Source organism: Lontra canadensis, unplaced genomic scaffold (genome assembly GCF_010015895.1).
Source record: "Lontra canadensis isolate GAN:19392208 unplaced genomic scaffold, GSC_riverotter_1.0 scaffold29, whole genome shotgun sequence".
Lineage (NCBI taxonomy): Eukaryota > Metazoa > Chordata > Mammalia > Carnivora > Mustelidae > Lontra > Lontra canadensis.
In genome coordinates, this window is record NW_022631023.1 from 13,526,065 (window position 1) to 13,541,452 (window position 15,388).

Consider the following 15,388-nt stretch of genomic DNA (forward strand, 5'->3'; position numbering starts at 1 on the left):
TACTTAAAAAATAAAATAAAATAAAATAAAAGTTACAAAAATGGTAGGAATGGGAGTAGGAAACAGTGTCTGTGGTGATACACATTTGAAGACTATTAGATACGGTGTTTCATTTGCTTTGTCCAACTCAAGAGGCTATAATTATAATGAATATTTGGAAGATTCAAGGGATTAGACTTCTTGACATAAGGAATTACTTTAAAAATTAGTTCTGTCTGCAGAGTACATCAGTGGCGTGCCTCGTTCCCTTATCTGAAGGTATTAAAGAAGCCTAAAACATCAATCAATTGACATATAGACAGCATCCAGGAGAAAGGCAGGACTCATTGCCCTCACAAGTGTTTTCTTACTGTAGCACTCTGGAATTCTGTATACAAAAAGTGGCATTGAAATATAAAGATTTGAGAAGAATGATGATAATGAATCTAGAAACAGAAAAAATTAACATGATTTTGTACAAATTTCCGTAATGGAAGGAGAAGTCAAATAGTTGTTACTGGTTTTAGAAATCTCATCACATTGTGGACAGATATCTTCTAGCATTGAATAATTTTGAGATCCAAAGCAGGGAGCAGGTAATGTGTGTGTGTCTGCTTTGAAGAAATCCAAAAATCCACTTTCTATGGGTCAATCTCTATTTAGATTCTGAACTATAAATATTCTTTCATCAACATTTATGAAGTGTGTGGAACTTTACTAGGGGCCGTGGATTTAATGGTGGAAGATAAAGTTTTAGGTGGACAAGTTCTCAGTCTGGTTCCCTGTATAGGGGAGTTAACAAGATCACACATTCCATTTTATATCAAAAATAAAACCTCTTAAACAGCACTTGCTAGAGGCCAGGTTTACAGATACAAACTCAAGTTCTCTTCTACAACTTCAAGAGGTAGATACTACCATTATAGTTCTTTTATAGATGAGAAAACAGAAACAAAGAAAAGTAAAGAGAGTTGCCCAAGTTGCTAGCATTAGTAAGTGGCAGAGCCAGACTTTGAATGAGGATCCGTGTTTTTCAAGTGCCAATACCAAGAGGTCTCTCTTGCAGAGGTGCGTGGCGGCCAGCCTGCACCAGCTTGAGAGGGGTAACTATGTGTTCCTCTTCCCAAACCCACACCAGGGACATCTTGTTGGTAGTTCGAAATTAGCTGGGATGAAAATACTTAATACATTTTTTTTTTTTTCCCAGCTAGTCAATTTAGCAGCATCCCACTGGCAGCTAATGGTTCAGATGACATGATTTCTCTAATAGTTACACATGGGATATTTGCGGGGAAAATCAAAAGAGAGACATTAAAATCAGGCTACCTAAGTTCATTCTTTATTTTTTTTTCCTTCCAAGTTTTTATTTAAATTTCAGTTAGTTAATGTACTGTAATATGAGTTTCAGGTATAGAATTAAGTAATTCATTCTTGAAGGATGAACGGGAGGCAGGCTATCAGATGACTGGGGAAATGACCTCACTGGCCAAAGGAGGAAAAGAAATCAATAAGTTGTCATCTTAGTGACAGGTATCTGGCCTTTCCTGGAAGAGCCAGACTAGGAGAGAGAGTCCCAGGTTTCTCTTGCAAATATTCTCAAAGTCTGGGTATCTCAGAAGGCCTGGCTTAAAAGATGTCATTTTAGCTGATCTGCAGCAGAGTCAGCAGAACCTGCCTTGTCAATATGGAAGTGAGAACAGAGAAAGATCACATGAGGTGGGACTATTGCATCTAAATTCATAAAAATGACTCTGAGAGGAACCCAGCAGACAACATTTCCACCAGAAATCTTAAGTACACTAAGGACTATTCATTGTTGACTGCTAAGGGACTCCGGGGAAGTTGGAACTATATCTCAATAAATGAACAGGTATTCTTGGGAACTAGTTATCTCTTTGTTAGGACAAGTGCTCAGTAAGAGACTGGGAAATCGTTTTGTACGACGTGGATCAGGAGAACAAGCTCCTGGTCTGGACGCTATTGTGTAGCTACTTTTGAGCTGGGAGACTTCAGGAAAAACCCATTGTCTTTCAGTCTCATTTTTATCTTCTCTGTAAAACTGGGGTTCCGGTAACTGCTGTTAACTCTTTCACAATATTTTTTACTGGGACCAAATAAGTTCGTTATTTTATTTATAAAGTTACAGCGTAATTTATGTATACACAGGTATTTCTATTGGAGGATAATTCTTTGTGTGAGATATGACTCAATAGCTTTTCGACTTAACACTGATTGCATTTGGTGAGTTGCCACGAAGTAAAGAGTATATTTAGTATCAATGCAGTACTTCCCTTCCTGTGTACTATACATAATAATGTTCCTAAGTCACAAATATTTAGCAGGCAACAACTATTGTTATCAAGGTTAATGATCTCTGAATTATGTCATGATGCCAAGCCTGGTAATATACTGTTTAACATTTATTTTTGGTAATAAATTATTGTACAAAATGCTCCATGCAATGTGTTGTAAAACTTTTAAGGCTGATTAATTATTTGAATGTTTGTTCTTGCTTGTTTCATTCATTCTTCAAGTATTAAGTAAGATACTTTTATAATAAAATGATCAGACTTCAACATATCAATTTGAAAACACATTTAAGAATATATTATGGTGTGGGGAGCCTGGGTGCCTCAGTTGCTTAAGCGTCTGACTCTTGGTTTTAGCTCAGGTCATGATCTCATGTCATGGGTTGTGGGATTGAGCCTGTGACAGGCCTTTTGCTCAGTGGGGAGTCTGCTTGAAAGAGTCTTTTCCTCTGCCCACTCCCCATGTGACTCTCTTTCTAAAAATAAATAAATGAATCTTTAAAAAAAGAATATATTAGGGTGAGATCAGTAGAGTTGTTTCCAGCAAAGATCTTTCTTCTTCTTCTTTTTTTAATTAACATATAATGTATTATTTGTTTCAAGGGTACAGGTCTGTGGTTCATTGGTCTTACACAACTCACAGCACCCACCATAGCACATACCCTCTTCAATGTCCATCACCCTGCCACCCATCCCTCCCATCCTGCTCCACTCCAGCAAAATTCAGTGTGTTTCCTGAGACCAAAAGTTTCTTAAGGTTTGTCTCCCTCTCTCATTTTGTATTATTTCATTTTTCCCACCTTTCCCCTATGATCCTGTCTTGGTTCTCAAATTCCTCAAATCAGTGAGATCATATGATAATTGTTCCTTTCTGATTGACTTATTTTGCTTAGCATAACACCCTCTAGTTTCATCCATGTTGTTGCAAATTGTAAGGTCTTATTTTTTGATGGCTGTATAATATTCATATACATATATATGTATATACATATATATATATATCACATCTTCTTTATCCATCAGGGGAATTCTGCCAGATGGCTTACCAGCAGATATTGATTAATTGCATTTTGGGAGGACTAAAGTATTTTGAAGGGAAAATTGTCAAGTAAGGATTAAAGTGCAATAAGGAGATGGAGGTTTATGTTACTAAATGGTCCAGGGAGGTTAAATAATATGATGATCTCATTCGTATTCAGGCAGTAAGACCATCCTTGATAACTTACTGAGAGTAGTAGCTTTGGAGCAATAATGGGATGGAATGCAAATTGCAATGAATTGAAAAATTAATGGGTAAGAGGAAGGCCACACACACAGCATAGCCACTCTTTGAAGAAGTTTCTTTTTTGAAGGAAAGTAGTAAGGTAGAGTGACCCTGGACAAGATGCAGGGTCAAGGACTAATTCCTAAAATGTTGATGGAATCTGGAAGGTCTGAGAACACGTGTTTTTTTCTACTTACCTCTTCCCAGTCCTTAACACTGTGCCCAGGGCCAGCTACCTAATTTGCAGGTTCAGTGTAAACTGAACAAGTGATAACCCTTGTTTAAAAAGCTGAAAACTTTTTCTCTCTGTTCTGTGGTCTCTTTTGACACGTCACAGTGTTTGTTTTTTTTTTTTTTTTTGTTTTGTTTTTCATTCAGCCCTTAATGTTATGTGTTCTTGGGCACAGGGATGCCTACTGAGTGAGCTTAGACTCTCACAGAACCTAGACTCCAACCTCTCCTATGCCTGTGCCCAGGCTCCCATGGGAGGCAGCAGGTGGCAGCAGTCACTGGTGGGGATAGGACAGTGGAAAACTGAGGGGGAGAGGGTAGGTGATGGGAGGTGGGAGTATATATGAGAAGACATCCCAAGGTCCTAGTACCTGTCCCAAGGTTCCAGCAAACTTCACTTACAAACCACAAATTCAAAGATAAAAGTATTAAGAACCTGGGCAGTTGGCCTGATTGTGCTTCTTATATAGTGTGCACCCAGTACATGTTCAATAAATTGAATCAATTTGTTTGCTAACTATCTAGTGAAGATCCGATTACACTTATGCAAATAAACATCATCATTCTAGGTGTCTCTGGAAAAAAGGCAGGCAAAACTTTGTGATTTCATGGCATCTTGAAATTTTAAAGGATTGCATGTGTTTTGGGGATTTTGGGGGTGGGGTGGGAATGGCCACTGATAATCATGATAGAAGTCTAAGCTTCAGGATGGCTTTTACCTTCTGGCTTAAGTTTATAATCAGGATTAAAATTAATATACTTTTACACAGGCTTAGATCCAGAATTAAAGTGCTTATAAACAGCCATATTCATTCTCTTAAACCTAAATCTTTTTTCAGGAACAAGAATAGTAAGCAATTCTGACCTCAAGGGACGAAACCTAGAGGAATAGGTAGCAATGACACCTTGTTCATTAAGGACTACTTCAAGCTCAGAGAAGCACAGTTAAAGTTAACTCACGTTTGGTTTACATAAACCTGTGAAGGTCAAAACACAATATACGAAATGATCTGTTAAAATAAAAAAGCAAGCCATAGAGGTTGACAATTTATGAGACACAAATATTGGCATTTTGATTTTTAATGAAATCTAATTTATTAGATTCTGACTTTCTTTTGAGGTCAAACATAAGGAGTATAGAATTTGAAGTCAATTCTATGTTAAGGACATTAGTTGTATCTAGATCATTATACAGGTGTGAGATTCTGGCCAATTCACTTCTTTTTTTTTTTTTTTAGTGCTAGTACTGTAATATTGTTTTGTATAAAATGAGAATAATGATGATAATAATGCCAATCTTGCCCAACAAGGATAGACACACACACACATACACAACACACATGCACACATACACAGACAATTTCAAAGCCACTGAATTTAATTAGTAGACAAATTACTTAGTTTGATCTATGTAAGGTCACGAGTTACATGAAAGATAGGTTTTTAGTAGAGTTAGGGTGATGAAAAAGAAGTCTATTTAATCAAGGCTCATTATTAACTAGAGAGAAACCCTGGTTAAGAGCAAATTCAAGACTCCCTAAAAAATTAGAGTGCCTAGTAGAATGAACTCCTTTGAAGCAAATTGTTATGTGACTGAGTAGGAAGGCTTGGTGTCTCCCACCCACCCCTATCCCTATATGAGGGTCCAAGACTGTGAGTAACATTCAGACTTGCAGAACTGCCCCCCACCTGCTCTCCTCCTCCCACACCTCATTGACACCACATTGACATATTCACCTCCCAAACACCAGGAGCTGCTATTGCCCGAGAGATTCCTATAGACACTGTGGATGCAGCTCTGACTAGGGGCATGTCCATGAGCGCAAGCGCTCCCAAGAACTGGGATATGGATCTGGGTATGGCTATGGCCAAATGGGTCAAGCTCTGGTTCCAGCTACAGTTGCCATGGCTACCATTCATTCTGCTACAGGAGATGCTTTTTCTCTTGCTGTTAGAAAATAACTACCAGAACATCTTTAGCGGCTGAAGTGGCAATAAGAAATCTCTTTCAAGGAGTAGTCATTGACTACTTCTATTCCTTTTAACAGTTTTTGTCCCAGATGGGCTTTAAGGTCAATGGAAGAAAGAAGATAAAATTTCAGTTGTTTTCTGAGATTTAACTCTTCCATCTTATGGTTTCTTTCCATGCTGCAGCCTTGGCCACAAGCATTAGTGCTCCACATTGGGGCAAATCAGCTCCTCAGTGAAATGTTTCTTTCGTCTATTAAGTCTTTCAACAGTCTTAATTTGAATCATCATGAGGACAGGTTTAGTCATTTCCCTGTCTTTTTTCCTTTCTTATGATTTTATAGGTTTTTTCCAAACATTTCTCAAAATTTTTTCACTAATTTACTGTTTAGTGACTAATTGCATCTAAAATAACACCCCCCTCTTATATATACATGTGCACAGAAATCAGAGTTGTGTTTACGGTAAATGAATCTAGTAATGTGTTACAGAATGGACTGGAAGAGGGGTGATATGAGTTTGGGAGAATGCAAGGGAGAGGTCATGTGGGCCTGAATGGAATATTAGTAATATTCTGGGTAAAATAAGGGGGAAAATACAAGAGAAGCTCAGTGGATTTGTGTGCTTAGAATACCTAAACTCATGAGGAAAGAAGTGACATGGGTTACTTTATATTATATATTATATTTAAAGTCTTATGTGGCAAGAAGGTTTTATTTGCTTTTTGTACCCCAGAGATCACAATTAGAACCAAAGGATAATAGTTATAGGACGAATAACTTCTAAATGTATGACATCTTTCCAGTAACTGTGGTTGTGAGAGTCAAATTGGCTATTCTCCGGGAATTCATGCGATGGCAGCTGCCCAGCCACAGGCACTGCAGGCAAGACCACCACAGTGAGAATTCCAGGTTATGGGGTGGCCTAAGATTCTGAGAACTGTTCATCAAGAATGATTTGGGAGTATAGAGCCGAGCTGGCAGAGAACATGATGTTGGCACTCACAAAGACAAAAAAAAAAAAAAAAAAAAAGATTTGCTGTCTCCTGTGTTTGTAGTAGGGAGAGTGGTGAAGCAGGGAGTCAGCTTTTCACACTGCAAAGCATTGCAGAAAAATAGAAAGATTATTATGGCTGGTGTGAATGTCAGTCATTCTCTCTTCAAATATTATCAGGTTTTCTGGATACTCAGTGGTGTAGAAAGAAGTTGTTATTCAACTTAGAGACTAAGGAAAAAGAGGAAAAGCTTGTATTATGGTCCATGTTGTAGATAATCTATGTATCCTCTGTCATCTACCTAAATGGACCCCCTTCTCAGGGAATTCATAACCTCATGTAAGAGTAATATGATAAGATTGACAATAGAATGAAGTAATTGTTTTCATAGTGATAAGCTATAGGAGTTTTACATACAGAGGGGTTATGTAGCAGTGTAAGAGTGAGAAGAGTTCCAAGCAGAGGGGACACTTGAGTTGAGGCCTGTGACATGAATAGGACTTGGCCAGTCAGGAGAGCAAGACAAGCACTAGTCATGTGCATTTATGTGTGGAAAACTATAATCACTAACCAGAGCTGGAGAGGAGTTCCCAGGCTTTCCCTGCTCCCTTATGAGTATCTAGAAAGCAGCACGTATCTCCTCCATGAATAAAAGAGGTAAGGGCAAGGAGGAACATAGGCTGGTAAGCCATCATGAGAAGATCAAGAAGACTCGGCTCTGACGCTCATCGGCCATGTGACTTCAGGCTAGTGACATAATCACTGAGCCTCAGTTTCCTTGTGTGAACACTTGTTTGTCAAGTACCTTCTCTATTCATTTCAGAAGATCTGAGAATGAATTGAGAGAACACGTAAAAAATATTTTACAAAACATGGTATGGGTGGACTGATGAGCAAGAATTTTCTGTTTTTTAATAAGAGGTTAGATAAGAAGATTTTGGGGGGCTACAAGCTTGAAGAAAATTATACCATGAGGGGGAAATTAATGTACATCACAGATTATAGGACTCTGTAGAACATATTTCATATGGAAATTAAGGATTTACTGCTTAATAAATACTTAATCTTGATCAAATCTCTTATTATAAGATGATAATCAAGCTTACTAAACAGACATAGTCCTAAAAATTAAGTACATTTCTACTATGGACTGATCTTTTGAGTCCTCTAGAATTTCAAAAAACCCACACCAACTTTATATAGGATAGGTACCTAAACATGTTCTCAAAGGATATATTTTGTAAATACAACATAAAATCATTCTCTAATTGCTGAACTTGAAAATATGGATGATACTGGATCCAACGTCATTATGTTGACACTGTATTTTTAGTAACAAATTACTATGCAGAATGGTTAAGTCAGGTTGTAAAAATGTCACGAGGAGAGTAATTTATTTTCTGAAGGGTTTTGCTTCTTCATCATAAAGATGTTTTTAGTTAGATTTTTTTAAATTTTTTTTAAAGATTTTATATTTGACAGAGAAAGATCACAAGTAGGCAGAGAGGCAGGCAGAGAGAGAGGAGGAAGCAGGCTCCCTGCTGAGCAGAGAGCCTGATGCGGGACTCAATCCCAGGACCCTGATATCATGACCTGAGCTGAAGGCAGAGGCTTTAACCCACTGAGCCACCCAGGTGCCCCGAAGGTTTTTTTTTTTAAGATTTTATTTATTTATTTGACAGACACAGATCACAAGTAGGCAGAGCAGGAGGCAGAGGGAGAAGGAGAAGCAGGATCCCTGCTGAGCAGGGAGCCAGATGCAGGACTCGATCCCAGGACCCTGGGATTATAACCTGAGCTGAAGGCAGCCTCTTAACTGACTGAGCCACCCAGGCACTCCCTATTGAAGGATTTCAATAAAGTTCTGAATCACCACTCTCCCCTTTGCTCTTGAAATTTGAGTATTCAGTAGAGGGAATGATCTTCCAGAGTTTATAATCCTTTCCAATTTAGATTTCATAGTTGTTACAGTAAATTCAAATTTTGGATTCTGCTTGATTCTGAAAATGGTGACTGAAGAAAACCTAGGCAAGTGACATAAGCCAAAAAAATCTTCAACAAATAGGGAAAAAACCTCACTTCTTTACAACTGCATATTGTTGATGGAAAGGTCAGATATTTGCTATAGAGTGAAAAGAAAGGGTATATTTGAACTTATACACTTACAGGTATAGAGACTTATTAGATGCATAGCTATAAACTAAAGTTCTAGATCTCAGTGTTACTGATATTTTGGACTGGATATTTCTTTTTTGGGGGCTGTTCTATGTTCTGAAGAATTAGCAGCATCCCTGGTTTCTACCCCACCATACCCAAGTCTTGACTGTTGACAGTGCCTCCAGATATTGTCAACTGCTTGCAAGAGTCCAAGAGCCAAAATCACTCCAGCTTGATAACTACTGACACAGATGTGTTGTTAGCTTCATTGTTTCTGTTTCTCTTGCAGTGTGGAAAGCGGGTGAACATTAGGTAGAAGTGGTAAAAAGGTAGAGTGGCCCAGATAGAAACACTAGATCTTCTTTTGAGGAGTCTTTTTACATGTGCACATGCTTAATCCTGGGATGAGAACAACATGTGACCATCTTTGCAAATCTCCAGTTCCCAAGACAGCACTGAAGCTGTGGTGGGTGTTAATGAGTGTCTGTGGAATTCAGCTAAGTTGCTGAAGGAATGCCTAACAAGTGAAGCAATCAACAAAAATGTTCAAGTTATCATTTTAAAACTATTATCATTTTCGAACTATGTGTGGAGATGAGAAAAACTCGGTCAGAAAAATAATGGGGTTCTGGGGAGGTCGAGTGAAAATTTAACATATTTTGCTTGGAAGAGGAGAAGCAGGTGAATAGATTTGTGGTGCTGTTCTGGGACTGAAAAGCTGGGAGGGTCTATGGATTGCAGAGACCAAAGCACTGTGGGTCGTGATACTGTTTCTTTCCTCCTCCACATCCTGCAGGAAGGTTGTGTGGTCTTCCTAAGTTTGCTACAAGAACCAGTTGTCTTTAAAGTTTATATTCTTTTAAATGGAAGCCCACAGAGTTTAAGTGTGAGTCCTTCTGAGATGGTGATTAAAGGCAAGTGCAGAAGCAAGCAACAGAATAGGACTTTACCATTTACTTGATTCCAGTAGAACCTTACTGCATGAAAAGCATCATTGACAGTGAACTACCCTACAGAAGAAGCAAGCTAAGAAGGAAAGAGCAGGGCAAGACATGATGCTGAGTTCTGCAGAGCATCTCATTTTCTATTAAGTTCTAAATCTTCCCATAAATTTCAAGACAGTGCCACAGGTGTCTTTCTGATCACTTCCCACTAACCTAAGCCAACTGGATCATTGTGATAAAAAGTTTGAGGGAGGGGGGTAGAGGGAAAAAACAGTCTGAGAAGTTCTGAAAAATGGTGTTGAACACAGTATTTACTGTATTATGTATGTGGATAAATTTTGTAATTTTTTAATATATAGGAATGCTGAGTTGAAGTTCACTGAAAAAATGTATTTTTCCTAAGAATTCTTTGCTTATCCTAGTCACTTTCAGTATATCAGAAGGACATTTTGCAGTGGAGTGCTGAGCTGTGTTGCACATAGAATTTTGTAACTGAGGTAATGCATGGATGGTACTGAGGTTATATATATAGATACATATATATCAGATCCAAGTGCTAATTACAGGTATCTTCCTGCAGAATCACAATGGTTCAGCTGAGACTGTAAATATCAATTAAAAACAGATGAGAGAAAATAAAGAAGGAAGTCATACATACTAGACATTTTTGGAACGTGGCAGAAATTTGAAGGTTAAAACAAACAAACAAGTGCTGTGTTCTGCGTCTGGTAATGTTTTGGTCTTCAGCAGCAAGACCATTAATTCAATGTTGCATCAAAACACCTTGATACAGTTCTTTTTCCCAGAAGTGGCTTCATTTTGGGTCTGTAAATTAACTTCCATGGTTTCTTAAAATTTTCTTACATAAAATGTGAACCAAACACCAGCTCTGCCTAAAAGTTCTAATGTGGAATGGACAATGTGTCCTCAAGAATGTCATGTGGTGATTAGTGAAGAAGACAGAGTTTCAACAAACTTGGGCAAGGTCTATGACATTTGTCTACATATAGGGAGGGGCAAAGAGGATCATTCAATCCAGATATGAGCAGCAAAGAAAGGCATCCTGTAGGAAGTAACCATAGAACTGAGTATAAATAAGTTTTATAACTGGGAATTAAGGGTAGCAAGAAAAATATTACTGGAATTAGAAATGACATTCACTTTCCTTTTTTCTATGTTGAAAAGGTAAGTGTGATAGAATAAATTAGAAGAAAAGGAATATGTTATGTAACAAAATCACAATGAACTTTTTGTCAAAGATTGAGGACTTATGTTAAATGGGTAATTTGGAGAACCCTGAATAGCGTGAAATGGACATATAAATAGGGGTTAAAGTTGAATTATGGGCTCCTTTATGTCATAATAGTGTCAGGCACTGAAGGGGAGTTTTGCTGTAGATATTTTAAAGTTATTCATTCACTGTCAGCTTCTGAACTAAAGATGCAATGAACAGTAGTGGTAGGAGAAGGGAATACTTGAATGCACTGATAACTTATCATGTGAAACTCTGCATAACTTACCATGCGAAACATCTGCATTGGAAAAAATTCAGTTTTTGGCTTAATTGAGGTATTCTGTTTTCTCATCCAAATAAAATGGTTTGGCTATAAAAGGCTCTGCATAACAACACTTACTTAGCTAAAAAAGAGATAGTAAAGGAGGATTGCTCCATCCCCCAGGACGTTGCTTGGCCTGGTATATGACAGGAGTAAATATAGGAGGACACACTTATATAAAACGTGCTATTCCACACTTATAGTCAGTGTGCCAACGAAAGTGAGTGAGTTATCAGATGTTGAGCTGCTTCTTGGAATTTGAGGAGAATTGAACAAGGGATGGGGTATGGAAGTCCAAAGTGGGTGGGAAAGCCTGGTAAAGCATTGTAATGATTTCAGAAAGGAGATGGCAGTTATCTCCTTCCCTACAGGCAGAGGTAGCTCTTATAGGAAAGAAGAGAGATTGAAAGGGACAATTTGTCTAAAACTGTCCCCAACCTTATTGTATCAGGTGGATTAAATAATGGGAGTTTGTGAAGTTGGGTATCCGTGGTACATAGAGCACATGATTCTACTCAGACAATTCTTTGGCAGAGCAAATTAAAATGTTGCTCTTTAAATAAAATGGAGTCTCCAAAATAAAGAGTTCATTTTTTTTTTAGCTTTATTGATTCCTGACAGGCACATTCACAACACAGTTGCTTACATACTTGTTGGGTAAGTCAGGGGATGAATGGTATGCTCTCTCAATTACTGGCAGTATAAAAAGGTCCAAGTGCAGTAGGGACCACACTTCACCACACACTCACTTGCAAAGCATCTGAATCCTCTTCTCCTGACAACATGTGTTGCAACTACAGGAACTCCTGTGGCTATGGCTGTGGATGTGGCTATGGCTCAGGCTATGGCTGTGGCTATGGCTCCTGTTGTGGCTGTGGCTATGGCTCGGGCTGTGGCTGTGGCTATGGCTCGGGCTGTGGCTGTGGCTATGGCTCGGGCTGTGGCTGTGGCTATGGCTCAGGATGTGGTTGTGGTTATGGCTCCCGTTGTGGCTGGGGCTATGGCTCAGGATGTGGCTGTGGCTATGGCTCAGGATGGGGCTGTGGCTGTGGCTCAGGATGGGGCTGTGGAAAAGGCTCCTGCTGTGGCTGTGGATATGGCTATGGCTCTGGCTGCTGGGGCTACCGGCCATTTTGCTACAGAAGATGTTATTCTTCTTGCTGCTAGACCATCACTCGCCAAGCCCCATTTGTTTCTGAAATGATACCACTAAAGCAAGAGCTGAAGCAAGAATCCATACCTCAAGAATTCTACATCCAGGAAATTGCATGCTGGACAGAGGCTTTGAACCCCAGTGAACGTTTGTGAGGCTGTGTGGTATCATCTGACTACTTCCTAAATATTGGTCTTTGTTCCTTTAATCTGGATTCTGTGTTGGGACTCTCCCAGGGATCCTAACATCCCACAGTTGGACAAAAAACGCATTCTCAATAAAAATGGTTCTTTGCTTCTAATAAATCTCTGTGTTCTTGCTTGTGAATTACTCCTTCCTTTTGAGGTGTTATGGCTACTCTTGAAAATTGGGCTGACAATATGCTTCATGACCCTAGGCTCTTCTTTGATATAATACAAACATTTCCTCTCATCGTGCATCAGAGATGTCTTCTTCACTTATTTCTCAATTCTCTCCTGCTCAGGCACTCACAACCCAAAAGAAATTACACAGTATTTCAGAACTGTGCCCTGGAAATTTCACTGTGTTCATAATGAAGCTGGGTGCAGGGGGAAGAGAAGGAGGAAGGACACCTATTCAGGAGGTTGTGACAGAAGCCCAAGAGAGAGGAGATGTGGTCTGAGTGCTGACTAGATGAATGGCATGGGTGAGAGAGTTCCTAGGGTTAATGAAAAATTAGAAGCAGAGTCAGATTATTCATGAACAGCTAATGGAAGGATAAGGAGGGGGGAAAATATGGTGCCGTATCATGTGCATATGGATGGAAGTGCAAATATTTGTTTGCATATATTAAGCTTGAAGAAATTGATTTAAGTCGCTTGTTTGACAAGTATTTTTGAATGTGTTTGATAGGGAACAGCTCCACATACTGAAGATACAGGAGCAAAATTGCAGCTGAGTTTCCTGTTCTCAGAGTGTTTATTTTCTAAACGTGGTAACAACAACAAAAAAGAGAATCAATTAAGACACATTTAGACAGATAATTGCTGTGGAGGGATAAAATAGTTTCCTGGGGGAAGAGAATGAAGGTTGAAGTAGTGGAGAGGAGGGTATTTTGGCATTTCGTGTCAAATGAAGTGATGCCAGTCAGAAGAGATACTGCAATGTATGGTGGTAAGTGTTAAATAAGAAGAGAAATGCATTATGGTTTGGGTATGATCAGCGGTGCCACAGTTTTTAGTGGAAAGGAACAAGGATTAGTGCTTAAAGATGCTCTCTAGTGCCATAGTTAATGCAGATACAAGAATGGGATGAAAAGCCCAGTCTACTCTCTGAGCTCGAGAGCTTACCACTGTGCGGGTTCTGAGTTCAATGTCCTTTCCTCATGTGACTTTCTAGATCTCCAACACTATACTATAACATAGAATGTCGTCTCAGGCTCAGTTTCCATGAAGAGTGAAAAATGACTCCCTGTGTCTTTTTCACGACAGGGGTCACTGCCCAAATCTGAATCTGAGGTCCCTGGACGTAGTAGCCTCCACCCAATGGCCAATTGCAAGAGAGATGGCTCTGCCATCAAAGTCAGCCCTGGAGTGAAGCTATGCCCGGGATATAATGTGTCTTATTGATGAAGAAACAGGGTATTTTAAAAATCTGGACAGTTTTCACAGGTGGAATATCTGTAAATATGATCTGAGTACTGACTGTACTCTGGGTAAATCTGAGGTGGGGAAGTTCTACAAAGAAGGGAATGGAATTCTGATAATTACAGGTTGTTGAAAGTCTACTCATGTTTCATTATGTTCCTTGTGCTTGAAGTCTTTGAAAGAATGAAGAATATCAACAGCTAGCCATTTATGTAATAATTTATATCCTATAAAGTCTTGATCATTTATTAGACATATAAGATAATTTGTACATCTGGAAAAATGTCTTTGGAAACCAACATATTTTTCATAATGTGAAATTTGAGACTCAGTCAAAGAATATTTGAGGCTCTCAGCTTTCATGAAATGAGAACATGATTCTCATCATTCTTCTAAGGTGCATACCAGTGCTTGAACATGTTTTTGTTTTAACGCATCTGATTTTTATTGGGGAAGTGTTGAGTTCAAATTATGTACCAGGTACTCTATTTAGAACTAAGTGGTGATTCAGGGATGCACAGAATAAGAGATTATTTTCCCCTGCCATCATGGATTTGAACGGAAAGTTACTAGAAATTATGCAATAAAGATAGAAAAATTTTTCAATAGTAAGGAATATTGTGACCAGAAAGTGGGTGCTTGATACGTAATGTGTCTATTCTAGGGAACTTGTGTATTAGAATTTAGAGTTATGATTTTCAAGAATGAGAGAAAAGTAGAGAAAATAAAGGTAAAGTTCAACTGGAATGGGATATGTTTTCTTTAAACTTCTTGTTAGGGATGAAACAGAGCAGAGTGATCAAATAGACCAGTGACCAACGGAGGAAAAAGTAGTTGGAAGTACTCTCACCAAAGGAAAAAATCTCTAGTAATGAATACTTTCAGAAAAGGAAATCAACAGCTTTATGAGAATCTTTGCTGAAGTCCCCTTCAGGGACTGAATGCCACACATTTCTTTGTTGAAATTATAGTGTTGAGTAGAAGGAATAATCTTCCTGAGTTGCTGTTATAGCAAAAAAATTTAAATTTTGGATTCTGCCTCTTTCGGAAAATGGGGTTTTAAGTAAAGCCTAGAGAACTAAGGTAAGCAAAAACATCCCAACAACCAAGCAAACAAAAAACAAGCCTTCTTTCTTCCTTCCTTCCTTCCTTCCTTCCTTTCTTTCTTTCTTTCTTTCTTTCTTTCTTTCTTTCTTTCTTTCTTTCTTTCTTTCTTTCTTTCTTTC

At 38.6% G+C, this 15,388-nt stretch overlaps 1 protein-coding gene across 1 annotated transcript; it reads left to right on the forward strand.

The window, feature by feature from the left end:
* The first annotated feature begins 12,185 nt into the window (after positions 1-12,185).
* Positions 12,186-12,569, forward strand: LOC116872390 (keratin-associated protein 21-1-like). Its single transcript, XM_032865557.1, has one exon. The coding sequence runs from the start codon at positions 12,186-12,188 to the stop codon at positions 12,567-12,569; it is 384 nt and encodes a 127-aa protein (XP_032721448.1).
* The last annotated feature ends 2,819 nt before the right edge of the window (positions 12,570-15,388 follow it).

Coding starts and splice junctions, on each gene's coding strand:
- LOC116872390 (XM_032865557.1), top strand. CDS start 12,186: ATGTGTTGCAACTACAGGAACTCCTGTGGCTATGGCTGTGGATGTGGC.